Source organism: Pleuronectes platessa, chromosome 23 (assembly GCF_947347685.1).
Source record: "Pleuronectes platessa chromosome 23, fPlePla1.1, whole genome shotgun sequence".
In the NCBI taxonomy this organism is placed as follows: domain Eukaryota; kingdom Metazoa; phylum Chordata; class Actinopteri; order Pleuronectiformes; family Pleuronectidae; genus Pleuronectes; species Pleuronectes platessa.
In genome coordinates this window covers 15,910,449-15,935,922 of record NC_070648.1, presented here as the reverse complement: position 1 = coordinate 15,935,922, position 25,474 = coordinate 15,910,449, and the positions used below count along the sequence as shown (strand labels likewise).

Sequence of the window (25,474 nt, the reverse complement as noted above, 5' to 3'; positions counted from 1 at the left end):
ACCTTCTCTTGTCACGTGGGGGGCGGCACGAGCACTCGAAAAAAAAAAAAAAGAGTCACCTGGCCCGCGAAGCGGTTTTCCATGATCTATCATATCACTGTGTGTGGAATTGGCAAATTGGCGCCACCTGCAACTGCAGCGCCCCTGCTTGATGCTGTGTGAGAAAGGGGAAGGGGAGGGGGCGCGGGGGACAGTTCACCTCTGGGTCTCCCAAATGGAACGGACGAGGGTGGGATCCACTGTATAGAGCAGTGATTATCAAACTGTGTGGCGTGGGCAAATGTTTTAACGTCCGCATCTCTTTAACGGCGGAGCAGTAAACAAATCGCTCTTTCGCCGTAGACAGGGGTTTCCAACCCGCGGCTCTGAAGAGCCGCCCCTCTGCAGTGGCTTCCTGAACAGTGTTGTGTGTGTCGCGGACAGCACACACACACAGGCGCCGGGGTTCGCCCCCCGCTCCGCTCACTCTCTCAGAGACACACACTTATTCATTATTCGTGTGCAAGTCGCTACCAGCCACACATACAAACACACTCACAAGACCACGACGTTGCAATTACAACTTTATTAACATCACACACACTGTATCAGCAAACAAACACAACCATGGAAAGTTTCTGATTCGTAAAAGTCAGGCAACCGATGCGCCAGTTGCAAAGAAGCCAAAGCTTTGCAAATATGACGAGAGCTATTTGCAGTTTGGTTTCACCGTCACTGGCACGACTGAGCCACATCCTCAGTGTGTTTTGAGTGCCGAGGTGCTGGCAAATGACAGCACCTCATGAGAGAGTTCAGTCTCTTCATCTATGCAGAGTCCACATCGTGATGCATCTAAGAATCGAGACATTTCCAGACCTCTAGTGTGGAACGTGGTGAAACTGAACCCTTTCAGGACACTGAAAAAAAAAAAAAATTGCTCTGCCAGAGTGTCTCTTTTGGCTAATTTTGCTGGTCCGAAGCCCGGATAAAGGAGGAGGGTTGGACCTAGAGCTAGCAATAACGCCCCACTTAACAGTGGCGCACATCATCCTGCGGCGCACATCATCCGGCAGCGCACATCATCCTGCAGCGCACATTATCCTGGGGCACACTTCATCCTGCAACGCACATCATCACCACTCATCATCCTGCGCTGCACTTCATCCTGCGGCGCACCTCATCTTGTAGAGCACATCATCCTGCCGTGCACATCAATCAATCAATCAATCAAATTTTATTTTATTTGTATAGCCCATATTCACAAATTACAATTCATCTCATAGGGCTTTAACAGGGTGTGACATCCTCTGTCCTTAACCCTCAGCAAGAGTAAGGAAAAACTACTAAAAACCCTTTTAACAGGGTAAAAATATGTAGAAACCTCAGAGAGAGCCTTATGTGAGGGATCCCTCCCCCAGGACGGACAGAAGGAAAACATCATCAATAATCAAAGTCTCTAGCAGCATTTGATGAGGGTAGACATCCCTGAAGGACAACCCCAACATGACATGCCAAGCACACATCATCGTGTGGCGCACATCATCCTGCAGCGCACATCATCACCACACATAATTGTGCGGCCCACATCATCCTGCAGCGCACATCATCCTGGGGTGCACATCGGCGTACATCGTCCTGCCGCACATCATCCTGCGGTGCCTTTCATCATCACAGCTCGGAGGGGGTCTCGCCCGGGGCGCAATTCCATGTAGAACCGCCACTGGTGTCAGGTCATGTATGCATGTTGCTCCGGTCATGTTGAACACTGAGTTCTGAATGAGGACAAAAAGTTGATGAGTCATTTTGACTGATGTTTAAATGCAGTCTAAGAAACACGAAATAACCACCTGTAAGTTACTTCATGTACTGATCAGGTCCTGATAAGTAGTGATGTTTATGAGATTTAATGAGAGCAGCTCAGAGTGGAGGAGGGATCAGAAACTCCCGCTCAATACAAACCAACTGCAGCTTCGGCTGCAGTGTGTTTTCACTGATTCCACTGTTCCTCAACAAAGTCACTGACCGGCTGCTTCACGTCAACGAGTTCTGATCTTATTGTGTGTGTCGCCCTGAGTGAGTGAGTGGGGGCAGGGTGTCAGAACCTTGGACCTGTGTGTCGCTGTCTGGGAGCACACACACACACACATTTTCTCTCGCTCGTGGTATTGCACGTGATGGCCTGATACGATGATGATTCAAAAAATGTACGTGAACGTGAGTCACTCAGTTTGCTAACTAGAACAGGGAAGATTCGCTAGGAAGAGATTGCTTCTGCCTGGATCGCTCAGTTGACCAATCCTGCTCGAGGCTGAGGCTAGGACTTTTACATATGGACACAGACATAAATAAATAATTTATTAAAAAGAATTAAGTAATTTATTCATTTATTTCTGTATGTATCTATTTCTGTATTTATTTATTTCAGCATTTATTTATTTATTCTAGCATTTATTTATTTTATTATTTATTAATTTATCAATCAATCAATCAATCAATCAAATTTTATTTGTATAGCCCATGTTCACAACCTGAATTTGGACATCCTTAGCCCTTAACCCTCAACAATAGTAAGGAAAAACAACTAAAAAAAACCTTTTAGTTTATGCATTTATCAATTTATGCATTTATTTATGCATTATTTCAGCTTTTATTGATTCATCGATAGGCAGAAACTGAATTATAAAATAATCCTGTTGATGTTTTCACTACTGTATAATCATCTGAATTGTAAAAAAAAATTGTCTTTACCCTTTAGAATTAAGTACTTTATATTTACACTAGGAGTGGGTCTTTTCTACAGAGGCCATGTTTTTTCACAGTAGCCCAAACTGGACAACTAATCACCTTTTGTGTTTACATGACAACTGAAGGCTATCACAGGTTCTCTTACATGTTTAGAAGAGTGTGAGGTGAGGAGATATTCAGCTGCAACATGGAACTTCACCACTAGATGTCACTAAATCCTACACACTGAACCTTGAAACTATATAACACAACTTAAGCAGAACCGCGTTGATAAATAAGTAAAACCTTCTGACTTTTGTTAAACGAACTTGTTCAAAGTGGTAACAATTAACAATGGCCCGTTTTATGATGAAATTACATTATTATTACTGATGAATGACCACATTCTTTATTGGATCTCAGTTGATTGAAGTTCAACCTGAATTAATCAGTTTATATAATTGTAAACTATAACCCAGCGGTTTATTTGTTTTGCAGATAATCCCTTGCAAACATTTTCTTTTGAGCTAATCATATTTACAACCTGAGTCTTCTTAATAGCTAGAGTGATGAGGAAAATACACAAACATCTTATTAGGACTATGTATCAGCTGCAACAAGTTGACCAATGTGTCCTAAAAAAAAATACATGTTCCATTTATGACTTACTGTTCCCTTCCCAAATGTCACTAAAACATCAAAACTGTTGATACCATTAAACAGTTTATTATCCAGCTGAATGAATAAACATGAAAACGAAGACCAGGAGAACAACTAATGACGTTAAAGAAATGTTTTATTCAGTACCAGAAAAGAAACAACTCAGTGGATGCACACAAAGAGGCCTATTACAACTGTCCACAAATATATATGCAGTTTCAAGTAAAATCCAAGCCAGGGTACACCACTGCATTCTGAATGAACATTTGCATTTCCACTTCATTCAAATCTGTAATAATTTGAGAATATTCAAGTACTTCCGGTCAATTGTAAACCAGGATGTGAGGATAGCAGGCGGAGATGGAAGCTGTTGGAATAAAATGTGCATTATCAGAGATGAACAAAATGAATTGGAGCATGTGCTCATTTTCCTCTGAGAAATTAAAGAGGTTTGACAAAAGATGTACATTTTATATTCTGCATCATTCTTATACACCCAATAACACACACCATGTTGATAAAGTAAACCTTTTTAATACTTTTAACAAGCTACAACATAAATCACAGTACCATATCAGTAAAATGTTTGAAGCAAAAACAGAGCCTGGGAAGACAGCCATGAAAATACAATTGAAAAATGTATTTGTAAAATGTTGAATGTAAGTGGGAATTAAACAGCTGTGTAAACAAAGTGTTCTCAGAACCATTTTTGATTTCATCATGAAATCATGTGTACACATAAAACAATCAAACTTCTGTTCAGTGTAATGAATGTTTTTTAAAATCATGTATAGTGAGATTTCCCTCTTCACACCTTAACATCATTAACATTTTTTTTCTTTTTAAAGCTGCAATCTGTTGAAAATCTAACTTTCTGTGATTAAACTATGTGAAAAACATGATGTGACTGATGCAACCATCCTAGTGAAATGAAATGATAATATTGAATAACGGCCCAGCCCGAGATGGTGACCGGCACATTTGGATCAATGTTTTTTCCCCAACATCAATAGTTAATGACATCATACTCCCACAGGCACACTCCTCCTCTCATCACTAACCCCTAAAGAGAACAAGCCCTGATAAATACAGTATGTACACATGGCAAATAGAATATTAAATACAGAGGGACAAGGTTTTAAAGCCCAGGTCCATTCTATGATCTCCTAAGGCATGAGAAAATGTTTTTAAATTTGTGTTTCTCCTGGTGCAGATTAAACCGTGGTGTCATGGAAAGGCTAACATCTGATAGATGTGGATCAGTTTCACTGTAAAACAAGTATGTGGGTCTTTTCATCACAATAAAATGAGGGCTACGATGAACATGGTATCCATAGTTTAGACAAGTTGGGCGGCTGAGGGTGGCGCTAAAGAAAGACAATGAACTGTCCAATATTTAGGGAATGAAAAGTGCAACTGTCAAGAACATGTGCCTATTAGAATTACATATATTATAATTATATCAATATCTGATGGTGGCTCTGAAGGTAAAGTTGAAGCTTTTCCAAAAAATATTTGTCTCTCATCTGTTGCATTGGAGCCTGTTCAATACACTGACAGTTTATTACAGATATATTGATTTGAGTTTTGGCTGATAAGTAACAAAATATCAAGTCAGAAATCCTACAGAAGTTTTTAAGGTAATTTATAAAGAATGTCTACATCCAGGAATCCATAACGATAATGTTTATCTGACACTGCAAGTTTGAGTAGAAAGAGAAATATTTTCAAATACTGTCAAATATTAACGTAATGGCCTCAAAAAATCATGTCCGAGAACATTTCAGTCTCAGCTCATAACAAAGAAGGCAATCTTAAAAGCAAATTAAATGGCTGGAAAGGATGCACAGTCAGGTGCAGTGTTATATGAAGTGGTGCTGAAGTACTGCGATCCTGGTGGCAGCACTGAAGACACAGCAGCTCCTCAGTCTGTGAAAAAGGCAGAAATAATTTAACATGCTTTCAGCTTCAATTAACCACAATGGAAGATACCTATTGGAGCCAGTAAGAAGTTTGTACAGTCACTCCCTTCCTCTTTAATGATTGAGATGTGACAGTATTTCAGTAGATATGTATGAATGTGATGCATCATATCACCATCCAGGATCAGGATTAGGTATTGGTAAGGCTCCATTTTGCACAGAAACAGTACTGTAATGATTTTTAATGTAACAGATGCAAATTTAAAGTCTCTGAAAGTTGATTTCCAGATAAATGTGTAAATAGTAAGTGGCTAAGCCAGCGGATGTTAGCATGTGGGAAGGTCCATGACCTTACCTCATCGGAGGATATCAGTGGACATTAGATTTAAAACATGGTGTAAATGACCTTGTTTTGGGGGGACAATCCTCTCTTCTGCAGATATGTATATTGTGTAGGTAGTATGTGTACCATCACCTACAATGTCTGTCTAATACTAACCCCGTCACTTGCGATGTGACATTCTTTTTGCAGCATTTCTTTATACAGGATGCTGGTTAAGTTTGTCATGTCATGGAGAATACCCAGTTCTGACTTGTCAGACAGTGTGGTCTAGCAGGTCTCTGATACTAGTTCAACTGTCACTAGCCTATAGCTCCTCAAAACGATCATATCCTTTAAGATTGCTAACACAAATACTGCATGTAGAATGCAATTTACAATAAATAAGTGTAGAGTGCCAAAATATCAATAAACAATACTGTAGAGTAAACACAATGATTCACTCTTTATTGTGTAAATCTTGAAAATGGAATAACCTGAGGACGGCTTATGGTTCGCTGAAGATGGACAAATTACCTCCTGTCATACCATGACCCCTCACCTGCTAAATATTTTTCACTTAATATCACTCAAAAGACTGGACATCATGGCTGTAAAAGACTCAGACCAGAGTACTTGAATGGTGTCACAGCAGCAACGGTGTTGTGCTGGCTCAGAAGTGTTCTGACTATTCACACACAGACCAGTTTGTTATCCGGCAGCAGCTCACATGGATTCCCTGCATTCATGTGTATTCATTAAATCCCTGTGTTTGACTTTACTCCCACACCACATGACAACGGAGTTAACAGAAGGAGATCAGTTTCCCCCTGCTCCTACATTCTGGATTGGTCTCATGCAAACAATGAACTTATTCTGTTCTTCATTTACAGCTACGGAAAAAAAAAAATCAAGCAGAGACTGATATGCTCTGGCACTGCCAGTGTCTGTCCTTTTTAAGTCACAAGTATGTTTCAATTTAATGCTGCTACTTCAAGTAATAATAATTATAAAATAGTTATAATTAAATAAATGAATGGTAAATTGTGATCATTGCCGAAAACCATTTATCAGCACAATCCTTGGAGGTATATATTGGTTATTATTATTTTGTAGTATTTTGACCATAATTAATTTGCCAAAAATTAAAATTAACTTTATTGAGAAATTGACTGATAGTATCATTAGTATTATCATAATTGCTTTTCAAACTTTCAATAGATGGCAATATTATGATTTTGGGCATGATAAATGTTTAATGGAAATCTGATGTTGTGACAGCCCTTACTGACATATTCACGTCACAGACCATATCAGCGACATAATGACATCCACCATTTCAGGCCTGGTTTCTTTTGTTACAACCAGCTTTCAAAGATCATTTGACAAGGATATATGTAATAAATAATGTGTTCCAATAACCAAAAAAGTCATATATAATAAATAACAATCACTGGATCTGACCTCCATACAAGCAAAGTCAAGTTAACAGCCAGGCTGGCTATGCAGCACAGCTTCTGACGATAGTTCTCACTAATTCAGTAAGCTCACTTCACATGAGCAACATGTGACCAGTTACAGGACACCGGGTCTTTTGGAGTTCTCCTGTGCCCAAAGCTATTGTGTCTTTCGGGTGTTTTATAAGGCTGGGCAAGCTCCTGAGCAACCCTGTTGTCCCGTTGAAATAATACCATGTAAGCTAAAACAACGTCAAGTCACAGCCCCCTACCTACATCACTACATTTCTGCTGAAACATTGAGGTTTTGTATCAAATTATTGGCGGTGATCAAAGAGGACATTAATGACATCATGTCAAAACAATAGGCTCTCTATGGGAACGTGTCTGCATGTATCAGACAATGGATACATTTCATCTATTTTAGCAGCTCAGAACAGAAGTGCAGGCCTCGGATCCTTTTCCACTCATGTATTATTCAGAGATATTTGATAAGACATACGGGTTATCTCTCTGAGGATGAACCCCTGAACCACTACCAACCCGCACTGACTTGAAACTTGATCAGGCATGGAAAATTCGCTAGATACAGACTCTGACCCTAGTTTGCAATCTGAGGCGTTACTCTTACATTGGATTCAAAGAGGTTTTCTGAAAGATACTCTTAGACATAGAAGGGGGATTAGCAACTGTTTTCACAAGTCTCTTCCAACCATCTGAATACAAATCATTTAAAGGGGACATATTATGAAAATTCCACTTTTGTAGTGCTTCTACACGTTAATTTGGGTATCTGTCACGTCTACCGTCCCCAAAACTCTGGAAGAAAACAACTCCCGCGATTTGTTGTGGTTCCTCTATGTCAGAAACTATACGCTAGAGTGCGTCGAATGGGATTACGACCAGAATTGACGTCACAGTCAGTCTACAAGGCATAGCTGGTTTGTTTACGGGTAGCAGCGAGCTAACGCTAGCTTCTGTGTGTGTGTGTCGCCCCGGTAGAAGCAGCAGGTATAAATAGAAAACAGCTGTTTATGGGGAGCTAACGCTAGCTTGCTGCTAGTTTGTATTTAAAGTTGCAGCACTTTCTGGAATGGTTGCTTGTGCACGTGTTTACAGCAGTATTGCAGGGATATGTGGCACCCCACCCGGGAAGCATCGGACTGGGAGGTGGGGGGGAGATCCCATTTCGGGTCCGGTGTGGAGAAACAATGCTCTCGGAGGATAACCCGAGTCGTAGCTTCTTCTTCTCACTCAAAACAGGTCAATCTGAGGAGGGCTGTTTTAGACAGGGTTAAAAAGGGTGCCGCTTTAAATTATCCTTGTGGTATTTTGACCAAAAAATGTTACAGACATTTCATTAAGACCCCAAGGAGCCATATCAACTGTGGTAAAATGGGCATAATATGTCCCCTTTAAATCCACTACATGATATTTCCTAACTCGGGTGGATGGAAATAACACCAGACATGCATGAAGTCTAGAGAAAAGTATGTGTGAATGCAAATGTCCAGGTGAGAACCTCTGGAGTTTCTGAAGACCTCTCCACCAAACCCCATAATATAAAGTCAGCAAAAGGTCAACAGACGTCAATGTGAGAACACAGCAGAAGATGTTGTGGATTCACTGCGGGGGATCTCCTGCTTCTACACATGTAGAAGAAAATGAAGAAGATGTCAACAGAGTTTGTCATGATGTGATGCACCGGTGTCAATGTCCTGTAAACAAAATCATGTGATCTCTGCAGCAGAATTAATACATAAGATCCTGCCTCTGCCTACTGCTCGACCCTTCGTCTGAATCCTGTGGAGAGTTGTCCAAACCCAATGCACTGGAGATCCTTCACAAAAATGTCTGAAAATGGGCAATATGTCCTTGCTCATTTTGTGGATTATATACAGAATCATTGTTAATCCTAATTGAAAAGAACGTAATTTCATCCTTTTTGTGCCCCTTTGGGAAATGTGAAAATGTATTAAGCAACAGTAGAAACAAGCTAAACACGTTTAAACTGAGCAGCAGTGAGGATATTTCTTCATCCAGAGTCTCTGAGGCTTTTGGAAAAATGACCCAAACGTTTGAAAGATCATCAGGCATTTATCTAAAAAAGAACAGATGTTTACGCATGCACTGTAATGGTATTGCATGAGAGGCACAAACTGGGGCCACACTTACCTATATGTTGAGAAATTTCAACCATAGGCATTGATGTCAAAATAGAAATCACAACCCTTAACAAATATGAATATGTAGAGAAATAAAACAAGTGTCCGTGTGTCTGCTGTCACATGAATGTGTGATGAACATTAGCATTACCCACCATCACCACAACTGCTTCTCCTTATGAAAAAATTCAAAGTTGGCTTTTCATTTTCAATTTTTATAGCTTCTTACTGCAGCCATGAAAGCATCACAATCGCTCGGTGGTTCAAAGTCAAGTCCAAAAGGATTACACCAACCAAGATCCAAGACAGTTTATAAGAATACAGGAAAATGACCAAATAGTTGAAGTACAAGGCAGGGTCTTTCTGTTTACTCCAAGTCCAAAGGTACCATATTTGAGAAGGACACTCACCTCAAACCATCTCAACCTTCCTTTTCTTTCCCTCGCGTCAAAGTCTGGTTGGTCCGAATTGAATGGCTTGCATCCCAGTCTCGCTCCCTTTCCTCCACTGTCCTCCCCCCAACCTCTCCCGCAACCAGTGTCTCTCCTGTTCTCGATGAGTCTTGTTTTAAAAAAGAGCCACCGGCTGAGACCACCCGTCCCTGGCTCTGTTGCCCTGGCTGGACTTGAGATGCAGAATCCCGTGGGAATTGTTTAGCATCAAGCACGTCTTTGTACTGGATCTCTGGCCTGATCATTCTCAGACAGGCTGTTCTGGTGGCGTTGTCCAGCCCCGGTTGAAGCTCATAGCCAAGAATCTTTACCATTCCAGTCTGATATGGCCGGATGGTTTTATCTCGGATCCGGTATGCCTCCAAAGGTTTCCCACCATTCCTGAGGCAAACCTGGGCCAGTACATCCCGCCGTGCCCTGAGAAGAGCTACTTCCTGCTCCATCTCAGTGAGACCAAACCTCTGAATTTCCTCCCAGAAGGTCTGGTTGAAGGCTTTGTATAAGTACCAGTCTAAGGCGTTCCACTGCCGCAGCCTTTCACGCTGTTCCTCTGTGAGTGGCAGATTGGGCGGCATTTTGGCTTGAGAATGTCCTCCTCTATCACCGAAACCTGCCGCACCTTTGCCAAACCGGCTCCCTCCCATCACCCCAATGCCACTGGGCTTCTGCTGGCGGGCATTAAGGCTGAAAGAGACAACAGCGTCCAGTGGCCAGCAGAGGGCATGCCTCAACAGGATCATGGACTGATCAAAGTACTCGGACATCAGAATCAGATTGAAGGCCTGGCGGATCATGGCCTCACCACGTTGAGCCAGTGCCATAGAGAAATTAGCATTGTGGTCCATTCCAAAGTCAAACGACAGAACATTACGGGCATAGTGATTGTTGCGCAAACGAGGGTCGTAGTATTTCTTAGGGTCATCAGCAAAGTCGCCCAAGCCTTTGGCCTTCCGAAAGGCAGGTGCTACCTCTTTGAAATACGAAAAGGAGGACTCAGCCAGAGAAACCGGGTCTCGGATGATAGAAAAGTAAAAGGTGTCTTCCGGCATCACCTTCTCCACCTAAGAGACAGAGGACGGACATATGGTCAGAAAAATGTGCAATTAAAATGATGCAACTCAACTAAAGCCCCTTCTCTACTCTTCTCATCTCATCATATAACATCCCTTTACTGGCTATACTAGCCCCATGCACAGAATTTTACCTTTTATCACTTCATATTCTTATATATTTATATATATATATTTTGTTGTTTTTATATTTATATAGATATTTTTTTTGTAATACTCCACTCCAGCAGCACAAGAACACTTTTATACTAGACACTGACACAAGCACATCATTGCATTCTGTAGCATAGGGTCAGACCCATTCATGCACCTGTATCTGCAAGGTTCTACCTATGGATACGCGTTTTATGTTCGTATGTCGGTTAAGTGTATAAGCTACTGGATGAATAAAGTATCCATCTATCTATCTAAAGCAGTAGTATATTGGTTTCACTGAGCAACAGATGCCTTACACTGAATTATTTTGTAGTTTTAAAATGATCACCAGAAACGAGTCAACCTCTTTGAGAAGAATCTGTCAATCCCTGACACAGGGACCACAGACGGCTCCATAGCCCGACGGAGAGGGCACACAGCCTGTCCACAGCACCATCAAGTCTGGGTTAGACACCCAGGGAGCTATGCACAGCTCCACTAAGTCCAATTTCAGTGTTAATTTGAGGTCATGCTTGGACAGTGAAACGTTATTTATTTACAGTTTTAGCTGCACTGTCAGTAAGATACTGCTCCCCTCCATGTGTCTATCTTTCATGCTGTGCGCTTCCCCAACCACGTCACGCCAAACCGATCTCCACCATCTCCTCCAGCTGTCCATACATTGTCTACTTTTTTGTTGAGTTTATATATATGTGTGTGTGTGTGTGTGTGTGTGTGTGTGTGTGTGTGTGTGTGTGTGTGTGTGTGTGAGAGAGAGAGAGAGAAGGGTAGTTTGTTCCTGTACTTATATTTTGGTGAGGACCATTTTAAGCATAGACCTGACAGAGTGAGGACATTTTTGGAAAGTGAGGACATATTGAACAGTCCTAACTTTTTCAATGGGCTGTTTGAGGGTTAAGACTTGGCTTTATACAGTTAGGTCCATACATATTTGGACATTGACACAACTTTCATCCTTTTGGCTCTGTACACCAACAAAATGGATTTGAAATGAAACACTCTGTGCTTTAAGTGCAGACTTTCAGCTTTAATTTGAGGGTATTTACATCCAAATCAGGTGAAAGGTGTAGGAATTACAACACATTTCATATGTGGCACCCCCCTTTTTAAGGGACCAAAAGTAATTGGACAATTGGCTGATCAGCTGTTCCATGGCCAGGTGTGTGTTAATCCCTAGTTATTTCATTATCAAGGAGCAGATAAAAGGTCTAGAGTTCATTTCAAGTGAAGTATTTGTGTTTGGAATCTGTTGCTGTCAACTCTAATTATGAAGTCCAAAGAGCTGTCACTATCAATGAAGCAAGCCATCATTAGGCTGAAAAGAGAGATAGCAAAAACTTTAGGTGTGGCCAAAATCAACTGTTTGGTACATTCTTAAAAAGAAAGCACGCACTGGTGAGCTCAGCAACACCAAAAGACCCGGAAGACCACGGAAAACATCTGTGGTGGATGACAGAATAATTATTTCCCTGGTGAAGAAAAACCCCTTCACAACAGTTGGCCAGATCAAGAACACTCTCCAGGAGGTATGCGTTTCTGTGTCAAAGTCAACAATCAAGAGAAGACTTCACCAGAGCAAATACAGAGGGCTCACCACAAGATGTAAACCATTGGTGAGCCTCAAAAACAGGAAGACCAGATTAGAGTTTGCCAAACGACATTTAAAAGAGCCTGTACAGTTCTGGAACAACATCCTATGGACAGATGAGACAAAAATCAACTTGTACCAGAATGATGGGAAGAGAAGAGTATGGAGAAGGGAAGTAACTGCTCATGATCCAAAGCATACCATCTCATCAGTGAAGCATGGTAGAGGTAGTGTTAAGGCGTGGGAATGTATGGCTGCCAATGGAACTGGTTCACTTGTATTTATTGATGATGTGACTGCTGACAAAAGCAGTAGGATGAATTCTGAAATGTTTCGGGAAATATTATCTGCTCATATTCAGCCAAATGCTTCAGAACTCATTGGACGTCGCTTCACAGTGCAGATGGACAATGACCCAAAGCATACTGCGAAAGCAACCAAAGAGTTTTTAAGGCAAAGAAGTGGAATGTTCTGCCATACCCAAGTCAATCTCCTGACCTGAATCCAATTGAGCATGCATTTCACTTGCTGAAGACAAAACTGAAGGGAAAATGCCCCAAGAACAAGCAGGAACTGAAGACAGTTGCATTAGAGGCCTGGCAGAGCATCACCAGGGACGAAACCCATTGTCTGGTGATGTCTATGGGTTCCAGACTTCAGGCTGTCATTGACTGCAAAGGATTTGCAACCAAATATTAAAAGTGACAATTACATTTATGATTATGTTAGTTTGTCCAATTACTTTTGGTCTCTTAAAAAGGGAGGGCCACATATAAAATGTGTTGTAATTCCTACACCGGTCACCTGATTCGGATGTAAATATCCGCAAATTAAAGCTGAAAGTATGCACTTAACGCACATCTTGATTGTTTCATTTCAAATACAATGTGGTGGTGTACAGAGCCAAAATGATGAAAATTGTGTCAATGTCCAAATATTTATGGACCTAACTGTAGTTTGGGTTAAAATTAGGTTTAGGTTAGATTTAATGTAATGGTGAGGCATTTAGTGTGGATGTTTAAGGTTAGGGATCATATTATGTCAACCAGTGTGAGTGTCCTCACTAAGCTAGAAGTACAAATGAGTAAGAGAGAGAGATAGAGACAGTGTGTATTACTTTTCCCTCAGGTTCTGGGACTTTTAGATAATCCACTGCTCATAGTGATGAATTTGACCTGGGACATACGTGATGAATAGAAGTTTCCACAGTAGTCCGGTTTTGTGTCTCAGCACATCAAATTTTGATACCTTCTAGCACTAATCAACAAATACACGATCTAACCTTTCATTATTTATAACACAATGCATCCACATCACATATCACATCATCATTGTCCCAATGTCAAGCTTATATTGCTATTCTGCATAACTCACCTCCAGCCTGTCAAATCTCATGTGATTTCCCATGATGTGGAACTCCTTGGCTCCAGGACCCCGATAACCTTTGACCCTGTGAGCATTGAAGGGCAGTGGATAGCCCAGCTGGTAGCTCATTGGCAGGGCAAAGCGAAGGTTGCGCTCCTCTCCAAATCGGTACAGCATGTTGAGCACAGTGCTGCTGGCCGTCTTGTGGGTCTTCAGGAACATGATGTGGGTGTGGGGCTGACAGGAGCCCAAAGAGGGCCCCTGAGCATCAGGGAACGAGAAAATGGAGTGAGCAGCTGGATGTACACTGCTGTAGGAAAGGTGGAGAAAAAAACGATGTTTACCATTTGATCAAACAGTGCAGATTTATAATCCTGAAGCTTGTTGTCTTTAAGCTGTATAAATCAACAACGGATCAGTGAAAAGACCAGGACACAGTGGACCATTTGGCAGCTAAACACAAAAACAAATCTTCTCAGGTGTTGGTGAAGACAAAACTAGAGGTAAAAGAAGAAGAAAAAAAAAAGGACAAATGCTAATGTTGCTCTGTACATGCTGGTTGTGTCAATAGGGAAACAAATGTTTGTTAATATTTTCAAAGTCACTTAACAAAAAAACTATTGGAATTATAAATTAGTTTGAGTGTACACCTGCTAATTCATCAGGCAATAAATCTCATCGTACTTGACAAATTAACGTAAGCTTTGAACTTTGACATGAACAGATTTATTATTTGCAACACTGACAATGATAAATTAATGATCTTAAATATATTAACTGACAATGTATATGATCATGTCACTTTTATCAAACCAAATATCAAGCCAACATTTGACAAAACATGTTGAAACTGACATTTTGCTGGTTTCCATATTCATAGTAGTTGTGGTCACTGTAATTGTTAAACCATGACAATCTTTGTGGCTTTGCATATTTGTTTCCAGAAAAAAATCCATAAATATAGCTCTAGCTGGGTTATCAAAAGAAAAAAAAGACGCATTACACAATATTATTATACACACTGGGAATCTAGAGACATGGTGCCAGTCCACACTGCTGAGACAGTGGTAACAGTGCGGGGTTACCATTGAGTGCTACATCGACACTCATCTCTCACCTCACTGCCATTCACCTATGTTACCAATAGTACAGTCACTAAAACACAATGTGAAGAGGTGTCATATGACTTGGTCACTGTCGCTCTGTCAGTGTGGTTCTTGTGGTTGCTGCAGACGTCTGCACGCTGAACATCAGTCAACACTTTTTGCTTTGGTTATAGTTATTAAGCAAAAAACGGAAGCAGCAGCCCTAGTTTCCGCTGTTTTTTCTTAAATAGTAGATTTTTAGATGTGCCTCAATTGCATTACATACACTTGTGTTTATGGTAACTATATGCTGAAAAGCCCCATCACATTTCCTGAACTCTTTGAGGGCTATTTAGGAGCAGAGCAAGCTATGAATGCAGATTAATTAAAAAGACACGAGCCAATGTATTTTGATCAATGTGTTTCTCCTCTTTTACTCTCCACTGTTTACCTGCTGCCAACCAAAGATAAAATACATTAATGAAACTACTTACCTCTTGTTGAAGATGACCCCCAACAACTGGCTGGCGAATGCAATTGCCCCGAAGAGAAGCAATGCCTTCCACATCCACACTGGACCCAAGCGACCACAAACCAGCCATCGCAACATCCTGGGGGAGAATGGGTCAATGGAGAGAGTCAGAGAGGGAGACAACTGAGTGACTCATAAAGCAAATATGACTAATGCATTATACTCATCATCATCGTTACAGACACGTGAGCAGCCTGGAGACATCTGGAGACAACAGGGAATATTCATCATTAAGATGCTGTTGACCACTACTAACTTCAGAATAACATTTTCTGATACATACAATACATTTGATAGTTACATTGAATTTTCTCGACTTTTTCTTTAATTTAGTACATCACGAAAACAGAGAGTAGGTGACGAATCAAATAAAGGGTACTTTTAAGTCTGATTTAAGACTTTTCACTTCCATACTGGCCCAAAAAACTACAAAGGATCTAGGGAAAATTGTGCCAGAATTACATACAAAGCAAATGTATCAGTAAATTATATTTTCGTATTCATTCGAGCGTGACTACACAGAACATTTTGAACAGAATAATAGTTTGTGTGTGTGTATTCTGGTGACCTTTTAAGGCTGCAGTTTGGTTTTCCTCCCATGTGACTCTAATGATCGTGTTTTCTTGCACGAGGTACAGCAAGTTTCAAATTCATTCTTTTCATCAAGCTTCAGCCGAGCACTCAATGTTCTCAACCTAGATCTGGTTGAACTCTCCCTTACCCACATGAAAGCTAAAACAACCTAATATAACGTATACTCTAGAATAGATCTATTTTTGATGACAGGAGATGCAATGTTGGTGACACACTCAATCGAGTGTGCTCCGATAAATTTTGGCCAAGCTGCATAGTTTGTCAGTTGTTATTAGTTAAATGGTCTGTAAAGGGTCTCTATTTATATAGTCCTTTTCTAGTTTTGATGAAAACTCAAATTGTTTACAGTACAGTTTTTGTCATTCACACACACATGCATACAGTACATCTATGTGCAGCACTCTCTCTATGAGAGTGGAAATTAGGGGTTCAGTATCTTGCTCACAAGACACTACGGCATGCCATTGGAGAATACTGGAATCAAACCGCTAACCACTAGATCTATATTAGTCATGTCAATGCAATGGTTTCCTGAAAATACATTTAAAAGTGAGACTGAAGTTAATGCAATGTCATAAAAGTACAATATTCACAAGCCAACCATTTGCTTTTTATATTCAGGAAATTTAAAATTCAGGTAAATGGAGAACTTTTTAGGACCCAAGTCTGGTGATGTAATAGAACAACATTGTCTCCCTGATTCATTCAAGCCCCTGAGATGATTGATGGTAGATAGTCATTTAACTGCTGCTGACAGTAAGTTGTATGAGACCGAATTCTTGAAAAAAAAAAAAATGAATATCAATGATTGCTCTCGTCCAGTGTAAGATGGGATAGGCTGGTCCCACTGCAATTCTCAAAGGAAAAGCAGTACAAATGGATGGATGGAATGCACGGACGGACTGGCAGACAGAAAGATGGATATCATGAAGAGACCATTTTAACTGTTGTTGATATTTATTATAATTCCCACTCAAGTATTTTGCACATGTAGTCTTAAAAATATGAATTATGAGGAGCACTTTACTCAACATTAATATTTATCCAAATTAACCAAATCTTCAAATCATCCAATCTGCTTGAATAGAAATGTAATTAATCGATGGTAGATAAAATGGAATTGAGTGTTCTCAGTGGTCCAGATATAAATTTGATGATGAGAGACCGACAGCCGTTATCACATTTAGTAAGTATAATCACTGTTAACAGTCTGCTATAATTAGTTTTACATAGAAGGATGCAGCTACAATGACGAACCTCATTCAACCACAAGCCAACCCCAGTATTGTCTAATGAAGTATGAATGCTAGTAGCTAAGTACATTATGTTAGTTTCTAAGCTTTGAAACTGTCTAACCTGCCATCTTTAGCAAAAAGATATTAATCTCACAATAGGTACATTTCTTGTAAAAAAAAATGAAAGAGCTGCTGGCGCCCCTGGTGACTAGGGATGCCCAAAACTACTCAGATACAACTGCATCTGATACCACTTTACGGCAACTTGACGTCAACATCACGTCAGTGGAGCATGTAGCAGGAGGAGGTGCAATGTCAGCAAGATAAACGATGACAAAAGTAGAGCAGACTGCAAACTATGCTCTGCTAAATTGTCAAGAGGAGTGGTGAAAAGTAGCTTCTTTAAAAGAAGCAATTTGATAAAGAGAGTGGCTCTACAAGCAAAGCATTTTCGGGGTTCGCATACTAGCCAAGCCAGAGCAGGTGCGTTTGAGAAAAAAGCTGCAGATGTGGGGCATTCCGAAAAGTTCTGTTTACGTTGTGCTCCGGGAAAATGCCATAAGCGATGCTGGTCTCACGAGCCTGCCGTGTGTAACCCAAACCTTCCGGATGGTTGTTAACGTGGGACTTCCGGCTAAGAGAGGTATAGCTGATGTGGTAGCAGTCCGATGTAAAATTTTGGGACATTCCGCCTTAGCCTACTAATGCTTGGAAGATATTCAGTTGCAGCTTCACATGCCTATAAGAAGACTCCAGTGAGACGTGCAGACCCGCTGGAACAGCCATACTACATGCTACAGTCTCTAACCGAGGAGAAGCGGGCTCTTGGAATAGTCCTATCAGCATCAAACCTCTTACACACAATCACAGTCCTATATGCCAATATTGACTCATCATCACAGTGCGACCTGCTGGCGACAGGAAGTGAAATATGTTATACTTTGATGTACTGCTCCTAGCTGCTTTGCAATATACAGCTCAAATGAGTTCAGACTTCATGGTCAGAATTGTGACATTTCCTCAAACAGTGTAAACATTGAGGGGCAGCGAAGGTTGATCCTTCGCCGAAGGAGACAAAGTTATCATAACTCGACTGTGCATTGTCTAATCAGCACCTACATTTTGTCACATGATCAGAGTCCAAGTTAAGCAGAGCCATTTTGCCTGTCCTGTCCACCATCCCCCGCGACTGCATCAGGTTCTGAGTTTGCATAAGTGCCCGTTAGGTAGTTAGGTTTCTAATTAATTAGTTTGAAGGCAAGTTGATGAATTTGACTCGAAAATTGCCTCTTATATGTGAGGATTCACTGCTTTTCTCTGCTCTAAATTAGTTATTTGGTCATAAAACAACCTCTGTAGAAGGGATCACCAAGTGGCGTACTACAGTCCAATTCCGCACTGCGACTCTCCATCAAAAAAATTGGAGGCCTTGTTTGACTTTTAATCAGGCATAATGAAAGCAACCCAGTGGAGCCACTTGGGTCATATGTGTTGCTATCATATATTGTGTAGCCGGGTGGCTAGGTGGAGACAAGCACGCAGACGGAGACACATGGATGACGGAGAAATATGGCGTTATCAAAAGTTATGAAAGTTGACGTTGAAAACCGAGTCTTCCGAGCAGAGTGGACAGAAAATGACGTGTTTGTTCTTTCTGCAGTGAGCTCAACAAGACCGGTGTGTCTCACTTGCTCTGAGTCTGTTGCGGTCCAAACACTTCTGGATGGAAATGAAAGACGTGAACTGACAGAAAAAAATCAACAAATCCCCCTCTCAGCCACAACAGCCACAAGACACACAGAAATATTAGGAGAGGATGTTAAGTCACAGTTCACTGCTGCTATTAAAAGGGCACCTTGCATAGCCTTAGCAGTTGATGAATCAACTGATATTAGTGACAATGCTCGACTTTTGGTATATGTCAGATTTTACCACGCAGAGGAAAGATTTCTGTGAGGACATTTTCGGCATCACAGCAATTACAGCACACACCAGAGCGGAAGACATATACTTAGCTATAAAAGAAATGTTAACACAGAGAGTTATCAGTATGAAAGATGTTGTATCCATCACCACCGACGGAGATCCCTCTATGATGGGAAAAGAAAAAGGGAGCAGTAACTCAAATGAGAGAGGACAAGCCAGACCTCTCCTCATATCACTGCATGAACCACCAGTCTGTTCTGTGCTCTACTCTTTCAGAAAAGTACAGAGAGGTTATGAATACTGTGATGCAACTTATTAAATTTCTCAGGGCATCGTCATCACATAAACATTGCCTCCTTCGAGAATTCCTGACGGAAATTGATGCAAATACAATTGACCTACTGCTGCACTGCAATATTAGATGGTTGAGCAAAGGAAGGGTTCTAGCACGCGTTTGGGTCATTCTAAATGAAATTTTAATGTTCCTGGAACAACAGAAGAATCACAAGGCCAGACAGGTGCTCAGTTTTTGGAGAGAGAAACAATTATTTTATGGCCTTCTTAGTTGACATAACCTCACACCACAATGACCTCAACTTAAAACTGAAGGAGAAAAACAACTCTGTGTGTGATTTGGTAGCAGCTCTTCTGTGTTTCCAGTGGATGTTGGAGATTTTCAAAGTGGGTCTCCAAGAGAACTTTACACATTTTCCAGCCATGAAGCAAATTCAGGGAGAGAGATAGTTCCTCTGATGCTGAGTTCATACAAAAACTGATTCGAAACTTCAATGTCGTTTTGGTGACTTCAGCCTGGAAGAACAGGTCCTCCTTTTCATTCAAAATCCTTTTCTGGTCAAAATGTGACAGGAGGCTAAAATTACCTTCAAGTGGGTAGATTTGAAGGTAAATCTACCCACTCCACCTGGACAGATTGAGATTGTTGATATGCAAGCAAATGTAGTTCTGAAAGAGCAGTGTGGAGTTAGTAATGCTGCCAGCTTCTGGCCACAGACTGTACCTGAGAAAGTTTTCCCTGGTCTCACTGAAGTGGCAGTACACACCTTGACGATGTTTGGCTCCAATGAAGTTTTTGCTTCAATCTTAAAGTAGTTGTTAAGCTCAGTTCCACTTAAAGCAATTTATATGTTTGTCTTAGAGGATGTTACATCTTTGATGGGTAAAGGAATATCGGTCTAAATGCAAATTCCAAGACAGAATGTTGATCGCACATTGTTTCATGTTTGTCCAGCATAGGCATTGTAATTTTGCAAGTTTGTGTTTGATTTTGTTCTGCCACGAAAGCAACCTTTAAGCAACAAACTTTTTTTTCCCCAGACGGGGAGAAGGGTTTATGTCTGGACCTCTTGTAATTTTAGTTGAAGAGCCCTTATCATCAACCATCTCCTGCCCTCAATTGGCACTAATACCCTCCCAACAACAGAGATCTCAGAAACGGTTGAGAATCCTACCCATTACTTAGACAGCTTCTCTCTGATCACCTGTGATCAGTTTACCAAAATAATCTCAGGTTCTAAACCAACAACCTGTATCTTAGATCCCATTCCTACAAAATTACTTAAAGAAATTCTGCCCCTAATTGATAGTTTGTTACTTAATACAATCAATCTGTCATTATCATCAGGTTATGTACCACAGTCTTTTAAAATAGCAGTAATAAAACCCCTTCTCAAAAAACCCACCCTAGACCCAGAGGTTTTAGCCAATTACAGACCAATATCTAATCTCCCCTTCATGTCTAAAATCTTAGAAAAAGTGGTAGCCAATCAGCTGTGTGAGTTTCTCCAGGAAAATAATATATATGAAAACTTTCAGTCGGGGTTTAGAGCCAATCACAGCACAGAGACAGCCTTGGCAAAAGTCACTAATGACCTTTTAATAGCCTCAGATCATGGACTTGTGTCTGTCCTCGTTCTGTTAGATCTCAGTGCAGCATTCGACACAATTGACCATCAAATTTTATTACAAAGACTCAAACAGTTAATTAACATTAATGCAACCGCCCTTAACTGGTTAAAAATCATTCTTTTCTGATCGCTCCCAATTCGTGCAAATTAATGATGAGTCATCTGTGCGCACCAAAGTAAACCATGGTGTTCCAAAGGGCTCTGTGCTCAGCCCAATTTTATTCTCATTATATATGCTTCCACTAGGAAACATTATCAGGACACACTCGGTAATTTCCACTGCTATGCCGATGACACCCAGTTATACTTGTCAATAAAACCTGAACAAAGTAATCAATTAACTAAACTTCGAGCATGTCTCAAGGACATAAAAACCTGGATGACCCGCAATTTTCTTATTAAACTCAGACAAAACAGAGGTTATAATACTTGGCCCCAAACACCTTAGAGATACATTATCTAATGATATAGCTGCGCTAGACGACATTGACCTTGCTTCCAACAAAACAGCCAGGAACTTGGGAGTGATCTTCGATCCTGATTTATCCTTTAATAGTCACGTAAAACAAATTTCTAGAACCGCCTTTTTCCACTTGCGTAATATCTCAAAAATATGACATGTCCTTTCGCAAAAAGATGCAGAAAAACTAGTCCACGCCTTTGTTACATCGAGACTGGACTATTGTAATTCATTATTATCTGGCTCCAGCAGTAAGTCGTTAAAGACTCTACAGCTTGTCCAAAATGCAGCAGCACGTGTCCTGAGGAGAACAAAGAGAAGAGAGCACATTTCACCAGTATTAGCATCGCTACACTGGCTTCCAGTTAAATCTAGAATAGAATTTAAAATTCTCCTCCTCACCTTCAAGGCCCTTAATAATATAGCGCCTTTTTACCTTAAAGAGCTGTTAGTACCTTATAAACCCACTAGAGCACTCCGCTCCCAGAATTCAGGCCTACTTGTAGTCCCTAAAGTCTCTAAAAGTAGAGTAGGAGCCAGAGCTTTTAGCCATCAAGCTCCTCTGCTGTGGAATAAACTACCACTTTCAGTTCGGGAGGCAGACACCATCTGTTCGTTTAAGAGTAGGCTCAAAACCTTCCTTTTTGATAAAGCTTATAGTTAGAGCTAATTAGTGCGGCAGAACGTAACTTGTTCTATTTTATGACACATGACACACGGAGCTTCTCTTTCCAGCTTCTCCTTCCTCTTCTCCATCCCTATCCCCCTTCCCCGGAATCCCTTTGCTTTATCACCCGCAGATCCAGGGCCTCTGTGGCCGCACCATGGATTGCGGTTTGTGGATCGCGCACCCGGGGGTCGCGGTGGTGGATCCAGTGTGGCGGATTATGTGTCGTGTGGGATGATCGTGGTGGTGGTGGCGGACCCTGTGTCGCATTGGCATCGGGTACGGGCATTGGACCAGGACCGCGGCGGCGGCTCGTGGTGAGTGGCGATGGACGGTGACTGACTGGAGTGGCGTTCTGGTCTGGATGGTGGATCGTGGTCTGGATGGTTGCTGACCATGGACTGTGATTGCAGCGGGACTGCTTGGCATGTCATGTTGGGTTGTCCTTCGGGATGTTTACCCTCATCAAATGCTGCTAGAGACTTTAATCTTTAATCTTGAAGACTTTAATCTTGATGATGTTTTCCTGCACGTGGCATCTATTGCACTTCTGTCCGTCCTGGGAGAGGGATCCCTCACATGTGGCTCTCTCTGAGGTTTCTACGCATTTTTACCCTGTTAAAAGGGTTTTTAGTAGTTATTCCTTACTCTTGCTGAGGGTTAAGGACAGAGGATGTCACACCCTGTTTAAGCCCTATGAGACGAATTGTAATTTGTGAATATGGGCTATACAAATAAAATTTGATTGATTGATTATCTATAGGCTCTGGAAACCTGTGATGGGCTGTTTTCAATTTATTGTATGTGGAAGTAATTATTATGATCTTAATCTCGGAATTCTAAGACTCAATTCAAGAGAGAAAATCCAGAACACTTTTTTGACTGACTTTACACTAAGAATCCTGTATTCTTATTTAGCAAATGTGTTGTAAAGAAGGGCTTTCTTTGCTGAGGGACCAAACCTGAGTGGCCATAAGAGACAGTGTGCTGACAGTGTGGTCCAACCAGAAACAGAGTATGAAGGACACACATTCTCTCAGGTATTTCCACGGTGGCGGACACACATTCTCTCATGTATTTCTACTGTGGCCTCGGGGTAATCAGTAACAGTGATTACAGTGAACCTCCTGCCCGTCACCATTTAACACCGAACATGTGGCGAGAACACAGTGAAGCAGAGATACGATGGTTACATGATAGCGAGAGCAGTGATCCACACAGAGGAATCTGTAGCCTCCACAACACAAAGGAGAATTTAGTTCATAACACAAACGTTGTAATGGGTCTTTTTTTGAGGACGCTGCATTGTCTTGCATTTCCCGAATTTTACCAAGACAAGAAAAAAAAATCCCCAATCCGGGACATAGCTTGTCCCTTACTGGCGAAAGTATCCTCAATTTAATTTATCTTAAGACTGAAGTAAGTCCGCAAATGGAGCCTATGTCTCACACACGCGCGCGCGCGCGCGCGCGCACGCACACGCACGCACACACACACATACACACACAGCTGGACTGGATAAATGTTAAAGAAAGAGGCCGCTGCGTGTGGAGGAGCTCCTCCACCCACACCTCCTTCCCTTCTCCCCTTCTCTCCGCAGGATCACAGCCCAGCGCCGCCCTTTATTCACCACAATCCCCGCAGCCCAGCCGCTGTTCAGCGCCTCAGATTTACGCCTGGACCTGCTCCCCCCTCCTCGCACTCGGACGGCTCTGCTAGCGAGCTAACGTTACCTGGCTCTCCGTCTGAAAAGCATAGCTGAGTCCTCGGGCCGGTGTTGCTGACGGTGTTGTTGTGCAGCTGCGGAGAGCTCGGAGCATCTCGAAGGCTTCAACTGCAGCTTATCCGCCGCCGGTGGAGATCAGGCCATGCAGCCGGAGCAGGCGCGTTGACACGGATCCTGGGCCATTCCCTGGGATACTGCTAGGTCCTTTAGTCCTGGCCGGGTCTTTAACCAAATCCACTTTCTGTGCACCAACAACTAGAGCGCGTAAACCGCTGATGGCCAAGGCACAGACTGTAACAGGGGGTGCGCATAAAAAGAGCGAGATCATGAAATTCCTCATCCGGACACGTCCAAAATAAAAGCGATTGGCCAGGCACGCAGAAGGACAAACCAGGATTTTAATAATAAAGTGTAAACATGATAGGGTAAATATTTAATGACTCACTCTCTAACATGATATAAATGATAGTGTATTACATACAAACTTGACTTTATTATTATTTTGTTCATAGAATTAAAAGTGTAAATTATGTAATGAGCTTATTTCTCAATGTTTGATTGTGGAACTGTAACCCGTATCGCACAAATTGTAAATCAAACAAAAAATGTTTATCATACTGTTTTATCTCACAGACGTATGTTTACGCGTTCAAGTCCGTGCTCTTATTCCAACGTAACATGGGTTTCCGGTCTGGGTTGGTTCACTTCTGCTACCTTGAAAAACGGGTATCTGAATCTGACGTCACCCTCCGACGCTGACAGAAAGGCATTCAGAGAAAACCAGTCTGGGTCTGCACACGTTAGTTGGCGCGCATACACACGCACACACAAGTCACAGTTGTGTCAGTTCTTTTGGAGACTTACTACTTCACTATAGATATTCTTTGATTAAACCTGACCCTTATCCTGAGCAAAACCTAAATGTCTTAAAATTAAATGATTCTGATTACATTATGGGGATTTATTCTTGGAAGGAAAATATTATTCCTCTATCCCTGAATAGCAATGTCTTTATGAACTTCTTAAATTATAAAATTCTGCCTACTAAAAATAATATCTACAGTCTCCTGCCCTCAGTTCACACTAGTACACCATCAAGCACAGAAATCTCACAAAAATAGCTGAGAATCCTACCAATGATTTAGACAGCTTCTCTCTGATCACAATAATCTCATCGTCTAAAACCCACAACTTGCATCTTAGATGCCATTCCTACAAAGTTACTTAAAGAAATGCTGCCCCTAATTAATATGACTTTACTGAATACAATCACTCTATCATTATCATCAGGATATGCACCACAGTTCCTTAAGCTAGCTGTAATCAAGCCCTTTCTTAAAAAAACCATCCTGGATCAGAGGTTTTAGCCAACTACAGACTGATATCCAACCTCCCCTTCCTGTCTAAATCCTTGAGAAAACTGTAGCCATTCAGCTGTGTGGGTTTCTCTGGGAAATTAATGTATAT

At 41.4% G+C, this 25,474-nt stretch overlaps 1 protein-coding gene across 3 annotated transcripts; it reads right to left on the bottom strand.

The window, feature by feature from the left end:
• Positions 1 to 3,481: 3,481 nt before the first annotated feature.
• gal3st4 (galactose-3-O-sulfotransferase 4) lies at positions 3,482 to 24,299 on the bottom strand. 3 transcript variants are annotated; one of them, XM_053416544.1, is made up of 5 exons: positions 24,015 to 24,299; positions 15,437 to 15,553; positions 13,867 to 14,167; positions 9,637 to 10,739; positions 3,482 to 5,292 (listed from the first exon to the last, which is right to left on the bottom strand). In XM_053416544.1, the coding sequence occupies exons 1-4, from the start codon at positions 24,035 to 24,037 to the stop codon at positions 9,648 to 9,650; spliced, it is 1,533 nt and encodes a 510-aa protein (XP_053272519.1). In that variant the 5' UTR covers positions 24,038 to 24,299; the 3' UTR covers positions 3,482 to 5,292; positions 9,637 to 9,647. The 3 variants fall into 3 exon arrangements, with proteins under 3 accessions (XP_053272519.1, XP_053272520.1, XP_053272521.1); XM_053416545.1 differs by having other exon boundaries at positions 3,482 to 3,730; XM_053416546.1 differs by having other exon boundaries at positions 13,867 to 14,164.
• Positions 24,300 to 25,474: the final 1,175 nt, after the last annotated feature.